The sequence below is a fragment of the Lampris incognitus genome, chromosome 9 (assembly GCF_029633865.1).
Source record: "Lampris incognitus isolate fLamInc1 chromosome 9, fLamInc1.hap2, whole genome shotgun sequence".
Lineage (NCBI taxonomy): Eukaryota > Metazoa > Chordata > Actinopteri > Lampriformes > Lampridae > Lampris > Lampris incognitus.
In genome coordinates, this window is record NC_079219.1 from 43,097,492 (window position 1) to 43,114,674 (window position 17,183).

Here is a 17,183-nt window from a genome sequence, read left to right on the forward strand (position 1 = left end):
TACCGCAGCTACGGCATGTCTGGCCACGGGCAGGGCAGTTCTGAGCCCTTGAAACATGAGACCGAGACCCACAGTTACCACAGGACTGTTGAGGGCGGGGCCGAGAACGCCGTCGTTGCAGTTGCAAGACGTCCCCAGTGGAGTCGGCGCCCGCCTCGCTCTGGTTGGGTTGCGTCCCGAGGGGCAGCCGTGAGTAGAGGGAGGAGTCGTTGGCAGCTTGACTGGAGGTGGCCACTTGCTGTGTATTTAGCATAGCAGCACACTCAGCTGCTTCCTCAACCTGTAGTGCGATGGTAATTGCTCTGGACAGCAGCAGATCGTCTTTTTCCAGCAGGAGAGTCTCACGCACCTTTGCGTTGTTGGTGTGTTCGATTAGCTGGTCGCGAACCATCTCGTCCTGAAGCGCGCCAAACTTGCATGAGCTAGCTAGCGCTCGCAAATTAGCTACGTACTGCCGCACAGACTCACCAGGCAGTTGGTGTCGCTGACGGAATATAAATCGCCGAAGGAGGGCACTCTGTGGAGCAGCGAAATGGGTGCTCATAAGTCCCACAGCTTCGGCAAAGCTTGTGACGTTCCCCAGAGACCCGAGCACACGATGACCCTCTGCTCCCAAGCAGTGTAGCAACAGAGCCGTCTTCCTAGCCTGGCTCACGTCGTCGAGCCCTGAGGCGATGATGTAATTTTCAAAACTATGTAGCCAGCGAGTCCATGGTACCGGAGGCTCGCCAGGTAATGCCAGGAAGGGGGCAGGTGGTGGGAGAGAGATATCAGCCATCCTCGTCGCCAATATTGTATTTTTAAATCACGTCAGGACACAGCGCTGTCGCTCGACACAACCTCTCCGTGGCATTCTTTATTTAGACTGACACAGCATCAAAGACAGACCCGATCAAACAACCCAGAGCCCGCAGGCATCACCAATCGATCCCGATGTGTGCATACATAACAGTAGGAGTTTCTGGAGAAGGTGCGTAGCAGCTGCTGAGAGACTTTTGGTCCCTCTCAGAAACATGAGAAATAACCAGTTTAATTGAGAAGACGAGTTTTTTTTCTTTGTAAACAGACATTCTGGTGCACTCACCATTCCAGATGGTGACGGTAATGCACCAAATCGTGATTTGCCAACCGCCAATAAACCTTAAAAAAAAAAGAAGAAGAAGAAGACGAAAAAGAAGGCGAAGAAGAAGAAGGAGGAGGCGATGTAGGCGGAGGGCTTCTGCTTCGTAGCAGACCTCTTAAATACTAAGGGTCAAAGTGCTGGTCTGGATTTTCGTCGCCGTTTCCGCGTAGTTAGTGTCAATATGCTCCGCACGGTGATCACTGCGTCTCTACCAAGGCTGTCTCGAGTGCTAACTTGTCTCTATTCGGCCTCCGCCATTCCGAAACCAAACACACAGCCCGAAGTCCATTACAACAAGGTATTGTCAACTATCTGTCAACTTTTTAATAGAGTTTTGCGTTAGTGTTTTCTCCTACGTTTACTTGTGTCTTTTCGGGAGGGGGAGGGGGGTACCTTCCCGTATTGCGTCTTGAGCGTAACAGCCAAAAGCAGAAGAGGCAAAAAATGTTTTGCAGTTTGAGGTCGAAGCAGTTGTTTTGGCTAGTTTATATTATTTTTACAATATTGATAGCTAAAATCCAGGTTCGACCATAGGTTTTTGTTTGTTTGTTTGTTTTGCAGTGGGGGAGGACGGCGCGGACCTAAAATTAGAGGCGTTAATAAAAGCTCTGTCCGCGTCGTAATTGCAACAAATCTGCAGCGTGTAGAGATCGCATGACGCTCGATAGTCAACTCGTCTAACGTCACATGTCAACGGTTTATTCTCTCTTACTTCAAAGACATAAATGATACCAAATACTTGCGTTAATCGGTGTCATATTTTCGACTACACGTGGATTCTTCCCATGTAAGGTCTTTTTATGAATTGCACTCCCCATTGTTTTGCTTCATAGTTAGTAGTGCCAATACAGTTAGTGCTGACCGATTTGCCTGGCAGCGTGATTGGTTCAGTAAAATCAGTTTTGTAATTCTTTAACCGCACTGTGAGTGGGACACTACACTCTGCAACCTACACTACTTGCAAAGTGAACAGACTTAATCGGATGCCATATTTTTCCAGCTCTTCATCAACAATGATTGGCAGGATGCTGTAAGTGGGAGAAGCTTCCCTACAATCAACCCAGCAACTGGTGAGGTTATTTGCCAGGTTGCTGAGGCCGACAAGGTATGCACACTCTCCGCATAGACACCTTTATTCTTATTATTAAAGGTTGCATTTGTTATCTGTGTAACAGCTTTTCCAAACAAAACTTTACGTTGTGCATTACCCAGACAAAAGACACAAAATAGAAAAAGAGTTATCCAAAGACAGCCATGACAGTCCATCTTCGATGTAAATAGATTTCTTCCTTGAAGTGATTCCAATTCTAATTGTTTCATTCTTTACAAGTGTTGAAGAAACCCAGCTTTTGCTAGGAGTAAAGGCACGTGCAGAATTGTCAGTAAGAGAACATCAAGGAATGGATGACTTTCTTGATAATTGATATTTAAAAAGTTTTTTGATTCTAAAATTAACGGAAAGCCAGTGAAAAGAAGCCAAGATGGGTTTGATATTCTTCCCCCACCTTTTTTTCTTTTTCTGTTCAGCAGAAGTCTTCCAGCTGCATTTTTGAATTGGCTGTCACAACCTAGCTGAGGCTCTTGTCAAAAAGGGAGACAAGTACAGCTTACAAGAAATATTGATAAATCAAGGGTTCAACGTTAATGTTTTTTTCCCCTTGCCCGGGGGCAAGTGGGTCAGAAATCTACTTGTCCGAAGTCAATTTTTACTTGCCCCTATACAAGTTTTTTTTTAAATTTATTAGCAGTTATCAAATTACAACAAAGACTCTAGTTAATTGTCATGTTTAATTTTTATTTAAGTAAATGAAACATAACAAGGCCAGTGTGTCATAGATGCATAGCAACAAACATTCTTGCATATCGAAAATGGTATGACCCTTCCTTCTGTCCATCCGTCTGTCTTTCTCCCAGATGGACTCATTAACCGTGAGGGATTGAGTCGGGGTGGGGGCTAATAAGGCCAACGGCCGCAGGGAAACAAGTTAAACACCACAAAATGTAAACCATAGTAATTCAGCGAAAGATAAAATGGCCGTAGATGACATAGTAACCGTATCAGAGGGACCCATTGTATGTGGAGTTAGTGACGCTGCTGCGTGCGTAACCTCCCTGGCAGCTGCTGCAGCCAAGCCTGAGCAGGAGGCACAGAGTGACAGGGAGGAGGCAGCAGCAGACCCACCTGTCACGAAGAGCCATGAGAAAGAGGATGAGGATGAAATGGAGTCCGACTCTGACTCAGACGGCACAGTAACAGATTCTCAGTGACCAACAAGTGAACTGTACACTTTGGAGAAAATCAACGTTTTTTTGGATGAAACTGTCAGCAAGTCTGTCAAAGTAATTGATTATTTTCCGGACACAGCTAAATTTGTCAGAACTGCCAGAGCACTGCAAAAACTTGTGGGGTTTGATTTATTCAATGAAAAAAAGCCTTAAGAAAAAAAGCACCTGTTCACAAGGAAGGGGAGGACACTAAAAGACAAAAAACTAACAAATAATTGTAATGAATTACAGGGTGTTATTTTCTCTCTATCCATTCCATTTGTGTGTTTTTTTTCGTCTTTCTTTTCCCTATGCAGACTTACGTTTTGGGTCTTTAAATATAAAAGGAGGGAGAGCTAAGCAGATGAGAGCAGTACTTTATTGATTTTTGCACTCAAACATTTAGATATAATTTTTCTTCAGGATATACACACAGACATGGGTGGGGATTGGAACTACACTACAGATTTCACACTGGACAGAACAAGTGAGGAACCACATTCCTAAGCTTCCATCACTTTATCCAGGTTATTGTTACAATTTGATTTAATTGATGCTTGGAGAACAAAACATTCAAACAGAAGACCGTACACATGGGTAAAGGTTTCAGGGAACAGAGTCGGTGCTGCCAGGCTAGACAGGGTGTATTCATAGATACCCTGTGATGTCGCTGTGTTTTAGCGCCGCCATTTTTGTGTCCGGGTCACAGCTGCACAACCACTACTGCCAGAGCAGACTAGTTGTGATTCTAGAGTCTCTAGACACAAAAAAAGTCATAAGATATGCCCGGGATATGTTGTGCTGTTGGCTGTAACAGCAGTCATCAGAGAAACCCCAGACTACAATTTTATTCAATCGTAAAGGAGTTAGATCGGCAGAATAAATGGCTGGCTTCAATCAGAAGGGACCACACGCAGCCAACTTCTAACTCCAGATTGTGCAGTCAACACTTTGTCACCGGTAAGTTACGTTTGCCTTTAACTTAGTTAATTATTATTTATATCTTTTAGCTCCCTTTGCCAGGAAAACGCTTACAGCAGTATCATAAGCTTGTTATTTGCATACATTATGCTAATGTTAGCTAGCTAACGTTATGCTAATGTTAGCGAGCTAACTATTCAGATTGTGTAGTAAGCTAGCTAACGTTATCTTGCCCTGTGAGGGAAAAGAAGTAATGGTTAGATTTGTTACACTAATCACTTGCCCAGCTATTTTTTAAAAAGGAACGTGTTATTAAACCCAGTAGTTCTACCTTTACTTACCTCTGCACTTAGTTAAATATACAGTAAGGTAGAGAGGAACATTGGAGCAACCTGGGCAGTTGAGTCCTCTTTATTAAGGTGCAAGTGAAAGCACCTTCTTTCACTCGCACCTTAATAAAAAGGCTTCAACTGCTAGGGTTGCTCCAGTGTTCCTCTCCACCTTGATGCTTGTCCTCACTGAGAAGCACAGGATTGCCGATCAGCAGATGCATGCTGAGATCACCCATCTTATTACATATACATTATAATACTTACCTGCAGCATAAAGGTGAATAAGAGAGAAAAATGTCTGAGAGAAAAAGATGAAAGGGAAATTACCTTGCTCAAGTTGGTCAATATCTTGATGGTATGCACACATGTAATATTCTACCACTCTTGCCTCTCTGTCTGCGTAGGAAGAAAAAATTACAACCCCATGAGCCCTGATTATGTACCCAGCCTGTTTGCACACACTTCAGCTGGACAGCGGCAGAAAAACATCTATGCCAACAGTAGGTTTGAGCATACCCAGCAGATGAAATGGAAAAGGACTGAGACTTTGGCCTCTAGCAGTGACACTGACCATGAGACTGTGGCCCCTTCCAGCACCAGCGATGACACCGACAACACCATGGGAGTACAGGCAGACTGTGAGCACAATTACTCTCAAGCCACTCATGACCCAGGCATCGTGGAACCATGCTCAAACGCAGCCTGCAAAGCTACAGTCAAAGCATTAAAAAGTGAGTGTGATCGACTTAGAGCAGAGGTTCATAGTCTAAAGGACAAAGTTGATCTGCTTTCTTTTAACGAAGAGGCATTTAAAGAAAATGATGAAATGGTACAGGAACTCACAGGCCTTCCCAGCTATGCTAAATTAATGGTTGTCTTTACCTTTCTGTAAGGATTTCTGAAAGCTAGTCTAAGACTGACTCCCTTTCATAGCTTTCTGTTAATACTGATGAGAATGAGGCTCAATTTACCTCTATATCTTTTCATCTATTTATTTTGTATGTCTAAGACAAGTGTTGCCAGAATATTTAATAGTACATTGATGTCATGTATGTTAGACTGTCGCCACTTGTATTTTGGCCATCAAAAGAACAAATTCAGGCCAGTCTGCCCATCTGTTTCAGGGATAACTATAGCAACTGCACTTCTATCATTGACTCGAAATATTTATAGAGAAGCCAAAGAACTTGAGCGCTCATGCACAGACATACTCTCAGTACAAGCATCACAACACTGTAAAATACCTGATATCAATTACACCACAGGGTGTTATATCCTTTTGTGTCAAATGGCTGGGGTGGACGCACAAGCGACAAGCACATCACAGAAAACTGGATATCTTGAGAAATTGTCACCAGGAGATGTCATTCTTGCAGATAGAGGCTTCAATGTCAAAGATACGGTTGGCCTGTATTGTGCACAGTTGAAAATACCAAAATTCACCAAAGGCAAGCAGCAACTGCATCCACTGGAACTAGAAGCAACAAGGGGACTGGCTGCCATCAGGATCCATGTGGAAAGAGTCATCGGCCTGGTCAGGAACAAGTACACCATCCTTCAGACCACCATCCCACTGTCTCTCTGCCAAGCAGCCACTCAAGGATAACCTACCTCCCTTGACAAGATGGTAACAGTTTGCTGTGCTCTTTGTAATATTTGCCCATCTGTGATCCCCACAGAATAGACAGGCAGTAGTTGCATGTAAAATGTAAAACTGATACATCAAGGTAATAAATGTCAACTTTACTGTAACCTGTGGACTTATTGTATTTGGCTTTAAATAAACCAACAGTAACAGAGTTTACTTTTAATACAAAAGCAACCTTAACATCTCCAGTAGTACACCATTCATTTCATAATGTCTCCTACCATTTAAAAGAGTAACTATGTAGGGGTTAGAAATCATAAGTTGTCTGCCATCTAGCATATACTATCGTTAGCCTCATAGGATAAATGCCTAAGTCATTTTTTGGCCAAATTGAGATTTCTGCCTACATGTGTTCTCCTCAAGCTGCTGCATCGCCCTGGATTAGTGCCTATGTCCTAAGCCAATCAGAACACTTTTTACATTCAAAAATGACAATCTGCCTAAGTCACTCGTGTGACAAGCATTTTTACGTTGAAAAAAATAAAGAAAAAAGTTGCATACAAGAAAGGCTCCTGGTGCTCGGCTTTCTCTCTTTCCTTATCTGGTAAGATAATTAATATTTCTTTGATTTACTGTAGGCCTAGTGTAAATGTACTCAGTGGATATGAAAATGCGTTTTTTCTTATTATCAGAAAATCGTAAAAAATGACTTAGGCATTTATCCTATGAGGCTAACGCTATGCTATATTATAATTACTTTCTGCACAATCTACGGTATTTGCATGTGTTCAGTGAAGTCAGATGAATGCGTACAGACCATAAAGACAAAAGAAAAAACAGCAACAGTAGATCAGGGGCCTCATAACATTTATTCCAATTACAGCATCCAACTTAAAAGTTGCAGGAGCCAGAGCCAGCAGAGGGTTGAGTGGGTGAAACCAACCATTTTCATCTCTGATACAAACAGGTTAAAAAGGTATGGAGGTGGAGGCAGTAACAATGCAGTATTCCTGCCTTCAGGCCATCTCCAGTGTATGGGGATGGGTTGTGTACAAGGAAATATAAATGTCAGGAAAAGTAAGTTGGGGCAGACGCTTCATGGAAGTTAAGGAATAAAATAAAGCTGAAGGTAATAAATAGGGGTCGCTACCACTAATTGATGTTTTTTCAAATATCGCTCTCTTTCTCTCTCATTCAATAAGTATCATCCGCAGCTCTATCCAAAGAAAATTACGCCAAATGCAGGATTCATGGCTGAGCAACAAAGCTGATGAGATACAGCGCGTTGCAGACAGAAATGACATGAAAAACTTCTACAAGTCCTGAAAGAAGTCTACGGTTCCTACCATCGCTGGCTCATCCCCGCTCCTTAGCTCAGATGGGACAACACTAATCACAGACAAAGGGGAAGTTATTGAAAGATGGGCTGAACACTTCAGGAATGTTTTGAATCGCCCTTCTACCGTCAACTATGAAGTCAATGATCGACTACCCCAAATTCCGTCTGATGAGACGCTGAGCACCCTTCCAACAATGGAAAAGATGCTTAAGGAAATCGGACAGTTGTCAAGCGGAAAAGCGTCTGGCTCCATTCCAGCTGAAATTTATAAAGAAGGAGGGCCTGTGATTGCTAAGAAACTTCAGCAGTTGTTTGATCTCATATGGCAAACTGAAACAGTATCTCAGGACTTTAAAGATGCCTCAATTATCCACCTCTATAAGCGCAAGGGAAATCGCCAATCGTGATAACCACCGTGGAATTTCCCTGCTGTCCATTGCAGGCAAGCTGCTTGCAAGAGTTTTATTAAATCACCTCAGCGCACACCTCGAGAGAGGACTTCTACCTGAGAGTCAATGTGGATTCTGGAAACAACGCGGGACCATAGACATGGTGTTTGCTGTCCGCCAGCTTCAAGAAAAATGCCAGGAACAAAATGTTGACCTGTACTCCACTTTTGTTGATCTGACCAAGGCCTTTGATACTGTCTGCAGAGATGGCCTTTGGAGAATCATGGCAAAGTAAGGATGTCCAAAAAAGTTCATCACCACCATACAACAACTACACGATGGCATGCTAGCCAGAGTCCAAGACAACGGAGTTGCATCTGAGCCGTTCCCTGTCTCTAATGGAGTAAAGCAAGGCTGTGTCCTTGCCCCAACCCTGTTCAGTCTTATGTTCTCAGCCATGCTGTCAGACACCTTCAGAGAGGGGGATGCTTGCATTGCTGCCAATAACTGTTTTGATGGCTCTCTCTTCAACCTTCAGCAGTTTAAAGCAAAAACCTTAGTTAAAACAGGTCTGTGAATGTTCTCATTCATCCAGGTCATGGTTATCCAAAGGAGTTGAATCAAGTGCGACTGGACTTGGTATATATCCGTGAAGACGTTTCGCCTCTCTCATCCAAGAGGCTTCCTCAGTTCATGCCTTTCTAACTAGACTAAGCTAGTCTGACTGGCTGGTGATGAGACTCAGAATTTATCCTCTAGGAGTCATTGTCAGAGCTATTGATATGCGTGGCTCTTTGTGATCCGATGTTTACCAACGCCCGTCGCTAACAGAGCCATAGATATGAGTGGCTCTTTTGTGTACCGATGTTTGGCCGCGCCCGTCATTATCGGAGCTATTGATATGCGTGGCTCTCCTGTGCTCCGATGTCCAGCCGCGCCCGTCGCCATTGGAGCTATTGATTTGCATTTGTTTAGCAGCGACGGTCGTTGGGGTTGTTAGTTTCGACTTCATTGTTCAGTGGTCATGAGAGTCGTTGGAGCCGTTAGTGACCGACTGTTGTTCTTGGAGGCTAGGCTTCTTGAGTCTCCTGGGTAGAGATGAAAGGACGGCATTGTAAGTGGGAGATAGGTGGTGTCGCAGACCTCCTGCTCTGTTGAGAGATGGTTTTTCCAGTTTCGCATAGATGGCTTCTTTCATCCCTCTTTCAAACCATCTATCTTCTCTGTCCAAAATGTGTACGTTGCTGTCCTCGAAGGAGTGTGTCTTCTTCTTTAGGTGTAGATAGACTGTTGAGTCTTGTCCTGAGGAGTTTGGCCTTCTGTGTTGGGCCATCCGTTTGTCTAGTGGTTGTTTGGTTTCTCCTATGTATAAGTCAGTGCAATCCTCATTGCATTGTATGGCATACACCAGATTGCTTTTCCGGGTGTGTGGTACACGGTCTTTGGGATGAACCAGTCTTTGTTGGAGTGTGTTGCTTGGTTTGAAGTATACCGGGATGCGGTGTTTGTTGAAAATTCTCCTGAGTTTCTCGGAGATCCCAGAAACATACGGGATGACTGTGCTATTCCTTCTGTTCCTTTTCTCCTCGTCGCTCACCTGGTTGGTCTTTTTGGAACGTGTTGCAGTTTTCACAAAGGTCCAACTGGGGTAGCCGCAGGTTGTTAAAGCTCCCCTCAGGTGTTTGTGTTCTTCTCATTGGGCCTGAGTGCTGCTAGGTACATTGTCAGCTCTGTGTTGCAATGTTCTGATGATGCTCAGTTTGTGTTCCAGCGGGTGTTGTGAGTCAAAAAGTAAATATTGGTCTGTGTGAGTAGGTTTCCTGTAAACCCCAATGTGGAGGCTCCTGTCTTCCCCAATTTGGACGTCACAGTCCAAGAAGGGCAAACTGTTGTTCTTTACGTCTTCCCTTGTGAACTTAATGTTCTTGTCCACTGAGTTGATGTGTTTGGTAAACGCTTGCACCTCTTGTGTTTGGATTTTGACCCATGTGTCGTCCACATATCTGAACCAGTGGCTCGGAGGTGTTCCTCTGAAGGAGTTCAGGGCCCTGTGTTCTACCTCTTCCATATATAAGTTGGCCACAATGGGCGATACTGGTGAGCCCATTCCACAGCCGTGTTTCTGTCTGTAAAACTGGCTCCTGAATTGGAAATATGTAGTGTTCAGGCAAAGGTCCAGTAGTTGGCAAATCTGGTCTGGGCTGAGGTTGGTCCTATTGTGGAGAGTGTCGTCCCATAGCAAACGTTGCCTCACAGTTTCCAAAGCCTCCATGGTTGGGATGCAGGTGAATAACGAGGTCACGTCATAGGATACCATGGTTTCATCCGGTTCCAGTTTTACGCCTTGGACCTTGTCCACAAAGTCAATGGAGTTTTGGATATGGTGAGGTGTTTCGCCCACTAAAGGGGTCAAGATGTTGGCGATATGTTTGGCAATGTTGTACGTGACCGAGTTTATGCTGCTGACGATGGGCCTGGGGGGGGTTCCATCTTTATGGAATTTGGGAGTCCATATATGCATGGAATGTTATCTTGTGGGTAGAGACGGTGGTATTGTATCCGATCAATGGTTCCTCCTTTCCGTAGTTTCTGTAGGTACTCTATTATTCTCCTCTTGTAACCACTAGTAGGATCGCGTCTCAGAGGTTCATAGGTGTCGGTGTTGCTGAGTAATGACGTGATCTTGGCGTGGTAGTCTGTTGTGTTGAGGATAACCGTGCATCTCCCCTTATCTGCTGGAAGGATGGTGATGTTTTCGTCCTTGCTCAGGGCTGTCACGGCTTTCCTTTCCTCCATGGTTAGGTTGGAAGGAGGGAGTTTCGCATTGGACAGAGCTGCTGATACCTTTAACCTAAGCTGTTCCGCCTCGGTTTCCGTTAGCTTGTTTTTCCTTATGGCTGATTGTGTGGATGTGATGAGGTCAACTATAGGTAGTTGTTTGGGTGTCATGGCGAAGTTCAGTCCTTTGGCTAAGACCTCCTTCTCTGATTGTGAAAGTACCTTGTCCGACAGATTCTTGATCCATCTGTTCTGCGTTCCGTTTTGTGTGGGATTTTCTGTCTTTTGTCTCCAGGTAAGTATATCTGCTTGGCTAGCATTGCTGGTTCGTCGCTGTAAGTTTTGAAACTTCCTTGTCTGCCTTTCTTTGGTTTTGTGGTGTTGAGATAGTTGGGCTTTCTTGGTGAAATCAGTAATCCTCTCCAAGACCGCACCAGGCAAGTGGGATGTTATTTGCTGGAGTAGTTGGTCAGATTTCTCCTTCAGCCCTTCAATAGTGAAATGGACCTGTCTCACTCTTTCATTCAGGAGTTGATTATGTGCCTTCTCTATGATTCTGTCTGCTCTATGTCCTTTCATTGTGGTACACAGGCGCAGGCTAGTGGGTATGAGCCTGTGTTGTCTGCATCTCAGATTGAATCGCAAGTGGTTTCTGTAGTCTGCAATCTTCCGAGCCATCCTTTCATATTCCCTCACCATTTTAAGGGTATCAGACCCAAATTGTTCCGCAACATGTCTGTGAATGTTCTCATTCATCCAGGTCATGGTTATCCAAAGGAGTTGAACCAAGTGCGACTGGACTTGGTATATATCCGTGAAGACGTTTTGCCTCTCATCCAAGAGGCTTTCTCAGTTCGTGCCATTCTGACTAGACTAAGCTAGTCTGACTGGCTGGTGATGAGACTCAGAATTTATCCTCTAGGAGTCGTTGTCAGAGCCATAGATATGAGTGGCTCTTAGTTAAAACAGCAACCATCAACGATCTTCTGTTTTCCGATGACTGCACCCTCAATGCTACATCTGAAGCCAACATGCAACAAAGTATCAATAAGTTCTCAGAGGCTTGCAACAACTTCGGCCTCACCATCAACATAAAAAAGAATGAAGTACTTCATCATCCAGCTCCAGGCAAGTCATACAATGTACCCAACATCACCATAAATGGGCATCGATTAAATGCGGCTGACAAATTCACTTACCTGGGCAGCTCTCTCTGCAGATATGTCAGCACTGATAGAGAGATGACCGCACGACTTGCTAAAGCAAGTACTGCTTTTGGTAAACTCCACAAGAATGTGTGGAACAGGAGAGGCATCACCCAGGAGACAAAATTTAAAGTGTATCGGGCCATAGTTCTCACCATGCTGCTTTACGGCTGTGAAACATGGACAGTTTACAAACGCCATGCAAAAACACTAAACCACTTTCACACCACATGCCTCAGAAAACTTCTTGGCATAAAGTGGTATGACAAGATCCCTGACAGAGAGGTCCTCACTCGCTCAAGACTGCCGAGTATACACACCATCCTCATGCAATCACAGCTTCGTTGGGTGGGCCACGTAGTTCGCATGCCAGACCACCGGCTCCCAAAGAAACTGTTATATGGTGAACTCAAGCAAGGCAAACACTCCCATGGTGGTCAAAACCAGCGTTTCAAAGGCACCTTGAAGGTTTTGTTAAAGGCCTTCACCATCAACTACGATACATGGGAACAGAGAGCTTTGAACAGAGGAGAGTGGCGTGCAGCTGTCCGAAATGGTGCAAACACATATGAGTCTGCCAGGATTGCTGCAGCAGAGAGCCGCAGGCAGGCCAGGAAAGACCGTGCCAGCAATCCTGTAGCTACTCCCACTATCCCATGCCCACGTTGCCAAAGAACATTCAGGGCGCAGATTGGACTAACCAGCCATCTTTGCACCCACAGAATGCGGCCCTTACAGGATGACTAGATGGTCCTCGTCGCTGTGATGGTCAAACAACACCTGCACATACACTCACTGGCCACTTTATTAGGTACACCTTGCTAGTACCGGGTTGGACCCCCTTTTGCCTTCAGAACTGCCTTATCGTGGCATAGATTCAACAAGGTACTGGAAACATTCCTCAGAGAGTTTGGTCCATATTGACATGATAGCATCACGCAGTTGCTGCAGATTTGTCGGCTGCACATCCATGATGCGAATCTCCCGGTCCACCACATCCCAAAGGTGCTCTATTGGATTGAGATCTGGTGACTGTGGAGGCCATTTGAGTACAGTGAACTCATTGTCATGTTCAAGAAACCAGTCTGAGATGATTCGAGCTTTATGACATGGCGCGTTATCCTGCTGGAAGTAGCCATCAGAAGATGGGAACACTGTGGTCATAAAGGGATGGACATGGTCAGCAACAATATTCAGGTAGGCTGTGGCGTTGACACGATGCTCAATTGGTGCTAAGGGGCCCAAAGTGTGCCAAGAAAATATCCCCCACACCATTACACCACCACCACCAGCCTGAACCGTTGATACAAGGCAGGATGGATCCATGCTTTCATGTTGTTGACGCCAAATTCTGACCCTACCATCCGAATGTCGCAGCAGAAATCGAGACTCATCAGACCAGGCAACGTTTTTCCAGTCTTCTATTGTCCAATTTTGGTGAGCCTGTGCGAATTGTAGCCTCAGTTTCCTGTTCTTAGCTGACAGGAGTGGCACCCGGTGTGGTCTTCTGCTGCTGTAGCCCATCTGCCTCAAGGTTCGATGTGTTGTGCGTTCAGAGATGCTCTTCTGCATACCTCGGTTGTAATGAGTGGTTATTTGAGTTACTGTTGCCTTTCTATCAGCTCGAACCAGTCTGGCCATTCTCCTCTGACCTCTGGCATCAACAAGGCATTTTTGCCCACAGAACTGCCGCTCACTGGATATTTTCTCTTTTTCGGACCATTCTCTGTAAACCCTAGAGATGGTTGTGCGTGAAAATCCCAGTAGATCAGCAGTTTCTGAAATACTCAGACCAGCCTGTATGGCACCAACAACCATGCCACGTTCAAAGTCACTTAAATCACCTTTCTTCCCCATTCTGATGCTTGGTTTGATCTGCAGCAGATCGTCTTGACCATGTCTACATGCCTAAATGCATTGAGTTGCTGCCATGTGATTGGCTGATTAGAAATTTGCGTTGACGAGCAGTTGGACAGGTGTGCCTAATAAAGTGGCCGGTGAGTGTATATGTAACGTAAGCTAACATTAGTGAGTCAGTGTTTGCTACAGACATGTTGGCCTAGCTAGCTTAATGTTAGTTTTCACTGTTGTAACTTAATAAAATAAAATAAATATTTGTACAAACCTGTCCACATAAACCAGAATGCCCATCGGTGTCCTCTTCACTTTAATTTCGCCAACAAATCCGGCCTTGAAGTACGACTAAGCGTCAAGACTTTGTATACCTTCAGGCTTTGCTTTGTGTATTTCCCTGGCGTAGAAATCAAGTGCATATAAATATCAGGAAACTTGATTTGTGGACAAATGTTAATGTCCATGGACCACTGGTTATTTGGTAAGCTGTACGGGTCACTGTTAAATCCCACTTCCTTTAATTTAAGCAGATAATCTTGCGTTATAATCCCGGTTTCACTGTTTCCCCTACTAGAAGCAGCCATGTTGCGGGATTTTTTGCCACTCACTGCGACTGAGGGGGCATGTTCCAGTAGGAAAGTGACATCAATGCATATCCTCTACTGGGTAAGCTATGAGCCTTGTTATGTCATGTGACCAGCTTAATGAGATAACTGACTGAAAGTCGCCTCACTTTTGACTACTGTTAAATATGAATTTAACATAACTATTTTGTCTGTCACCTTATTAATTGGTCACATGGCAAAATGAGGCTCACAGCTTACCCTGTTTTGTGGGTGTAATGTACCATGAATGGATCACTCTGTTAATTTCTATTACTAGACTTTGACCCGAATTTAGAGGAAATAAGATTTTATTAGATTAAAAATTTTGAGAACATATTGAAGCTATTGAGAAAGGGGTTTGGCCTTTTAAGGCCACACCACTGCGTAAATAATTTTGAGAGGCACTTTACATGTTTTACATCATTCAGTACCAGTACTTAGGGTTCAAGAAATTATGGATTTTCCATCATTTCAATCCCAGTTTCAGAAAACCAGAAATTTTTTTTATCATTGCCTACCAGAGTCATGGTTTAACACCGGATCAACAGCAGAGGCTATGGTAATAACATGTTTCACTTTTTCAGTCCATGATGAAGGTGATGAGATCAGGAAGAAACCCACAAGCAGTCATAAAACAGTTGCAGACACTGAGCAGGGGCCTCTGCTGCATACATTTAGATTTCAAACCCAAAGAATTTACGCCAGACTTTAGTTTTTATCCACTACACTACTGGTGTGGTGGGTAAATTGGTGGTCAGTACCAGTATTAGATATTTTGCAACGTTCAGTAGGCTACTAGTGAATGATAATGAGTAATATCAGGGACACTTGAGAAATATTAGGCCTACCTGTTTCGAGGTTTAGCCAGTGCAGCGTCAGTTCTGTATTGGGGCTCTTGTCTAGTTTATCTCAACACCGCCTACACACTGCCTCGGCTCAGGCTCCGGCCTGTCACTCAATCCATCCCATATGACAATCTGACACTGTTTACGTTTGCCTGATTTCTATCAATAGTTATACGTGACTTGAATGTGCTATAAAACTGATTTCCACACACCAGTACCTTACAGACTCTCGGATTGCTCTAGGGAAGTTAGTTTATCAAAAAATTGTAAACACTAAAATGAACTCACCAAGCACAAGTAGGAATAAGCTGTGGGGGACCAGCCCAGCCTGCGAATATTCACAGTGCAAACTGTCCTCCTTTGTGCATCCTGTGGAAATCAATGCATCGTACGGCCTTGTCCCAGGTAAACAGAACAGCCCCAAGCTGCGCAACACACCATTTCTCCTTCAACTTCTACAAATCGTCGAGAAATGGGCCAACAAATGCAGGAAAAATCATTGAAACGTCATGATGACAGATCCAGACGTTGGTAGGCAGCATGGCACCCATCAGACGTGGCAGACTCTCAGCCAATCACAGCGCATGTTGCAAAGATCAAAGGATGGCCAGACTCTCTATATATGGCGCTAGGGGGTATGTTGCCCCATCGAAAGAAAATGCCAGACGAAAGAAGTTATCTACCAAGCTACAGTGACAAGAAATGACAATGGCAAAATAGAGACATATGTCAGTCTAACAGAGGGAACAATCAAAAAGAGGTTTAATGCACACTTGTAGCTTTAGAAACAACCGTTTAAAGACTAACATCTTTAAGCCGTTATATTTGGTCATTGGCAGACATTAATTATTCAACCACCTGGACGAGCCTCTCAAAAAACAAAGCATATTCAACAAGTAGTAAAATGTGCAATCTGTCTAGCTGAAAATATTTTACCGTTTGCAAACCAGAAATGTCCACATTGAATAACAGGAATGAATTGGCCAGCAGTTGCAGACATAGATATAAGCACCTATTTTGTAATTATAAATAAATCATGCCAATTGACAAATACCATTAACTTTGTATGCGACCTACCCCCCCCCCTTTACTGGACAGTTACGGATCATGTGTTTTTGAATTTTTGAATGTAGGCACCTCCCCCTTCCCCATTGGACGTTGTGCACGTGATGTGCATGGCAAGGCAGTAAATGTTATGTTCTTTCCCGTGTAACTTTATTGACAGCTGATGATTGCTTATGGCATGAAACAGGCTTTGTACTGTCTCATAAAGAATTTACTTGAATCACTTGATTATATAATATTACCTTATTTTCAGTGTTTCATTACTTTTATTCACTTATGAACATGTCGATTAACTTTTACTCCTTACTCATGTTTGGCTACTTGGCTGAGTGCTTGAGTCCTGACCTAATGAGTGATCAAATCCTTACTAAAAACACTTAATGCTCTCGTATTTCAAGGCTGATGTGGACAAGGCAGTGAAAGCAGCACGCAACGCCTTCAAGCTGGGGTCACCATGGCGACGAATGGATGCCTCTGACCGTGGGCTGCTGCTCAACCGTTTGGCAGATGCTATTGAGAGGGATGCTGCCTATCTAGCGGTGAGCTAGTCAAAAACCTCTATTGTTTTATTGACCTTTCAGCATTATTACAGGTTCCTAAAGACTGGTCGGTCGGGGTGCCTTTTCGGGGGGGAGGGGCAACTGGGGGGAATAGCGTGATTCTCCCACGTGCTACGTCCCCCTGGCGAAACTCCTCACTGTCGGGCAAAAAGAAGTGGCTGGTGACTCCACATGTATTGGAGGAGACGTGGTAGTCTGCAGCTCTCCCCGGATGGGCAGAGGGGGTGGAGCAGCGATTGGGACGGCTCGGAAGTGTGGGGTAATTGGTCACGAGTGGGGTAATTGGTCAGACGGTACTAGGTCTTATAAACCTA

At 44.3% G+C, this 17,183-nt stretch overlaps 1 protein-coding gene across 1 annotated transcript in view; it reads left to right on the forward strand.

Annotated features, from left to right (window-relative positions):
- The first annotated feature begins 1,066 nt into the window (after positions 1–1,066).
- The window catches only part of LOC130117477 (aldehyde dehydrogenase, mitochondrial-like), a 60,326-nt gene continuing 44,209 nt past the window's right edge, over positions 1,067–17,183 (forward strand). Inside the window, exons 1-3 of the mRNA XM_056285563.1 lie at positions 1,067–1,421; positions 2,124–2,228; positions 16,708–16,848. Of these exons, the coding sequence (XP_056141538.1) occupies positions 1,305–1,421; positions 2,124–2,228; positions 16,708–16,848 (363 nt within the window). The 5' untranslated portion in view covers positions 1,067–1,304. The remainder of the gene's footprint in view (positions 1,422–2,123; positions 2,229–16,707; positions 16,849–17,183) is intronic.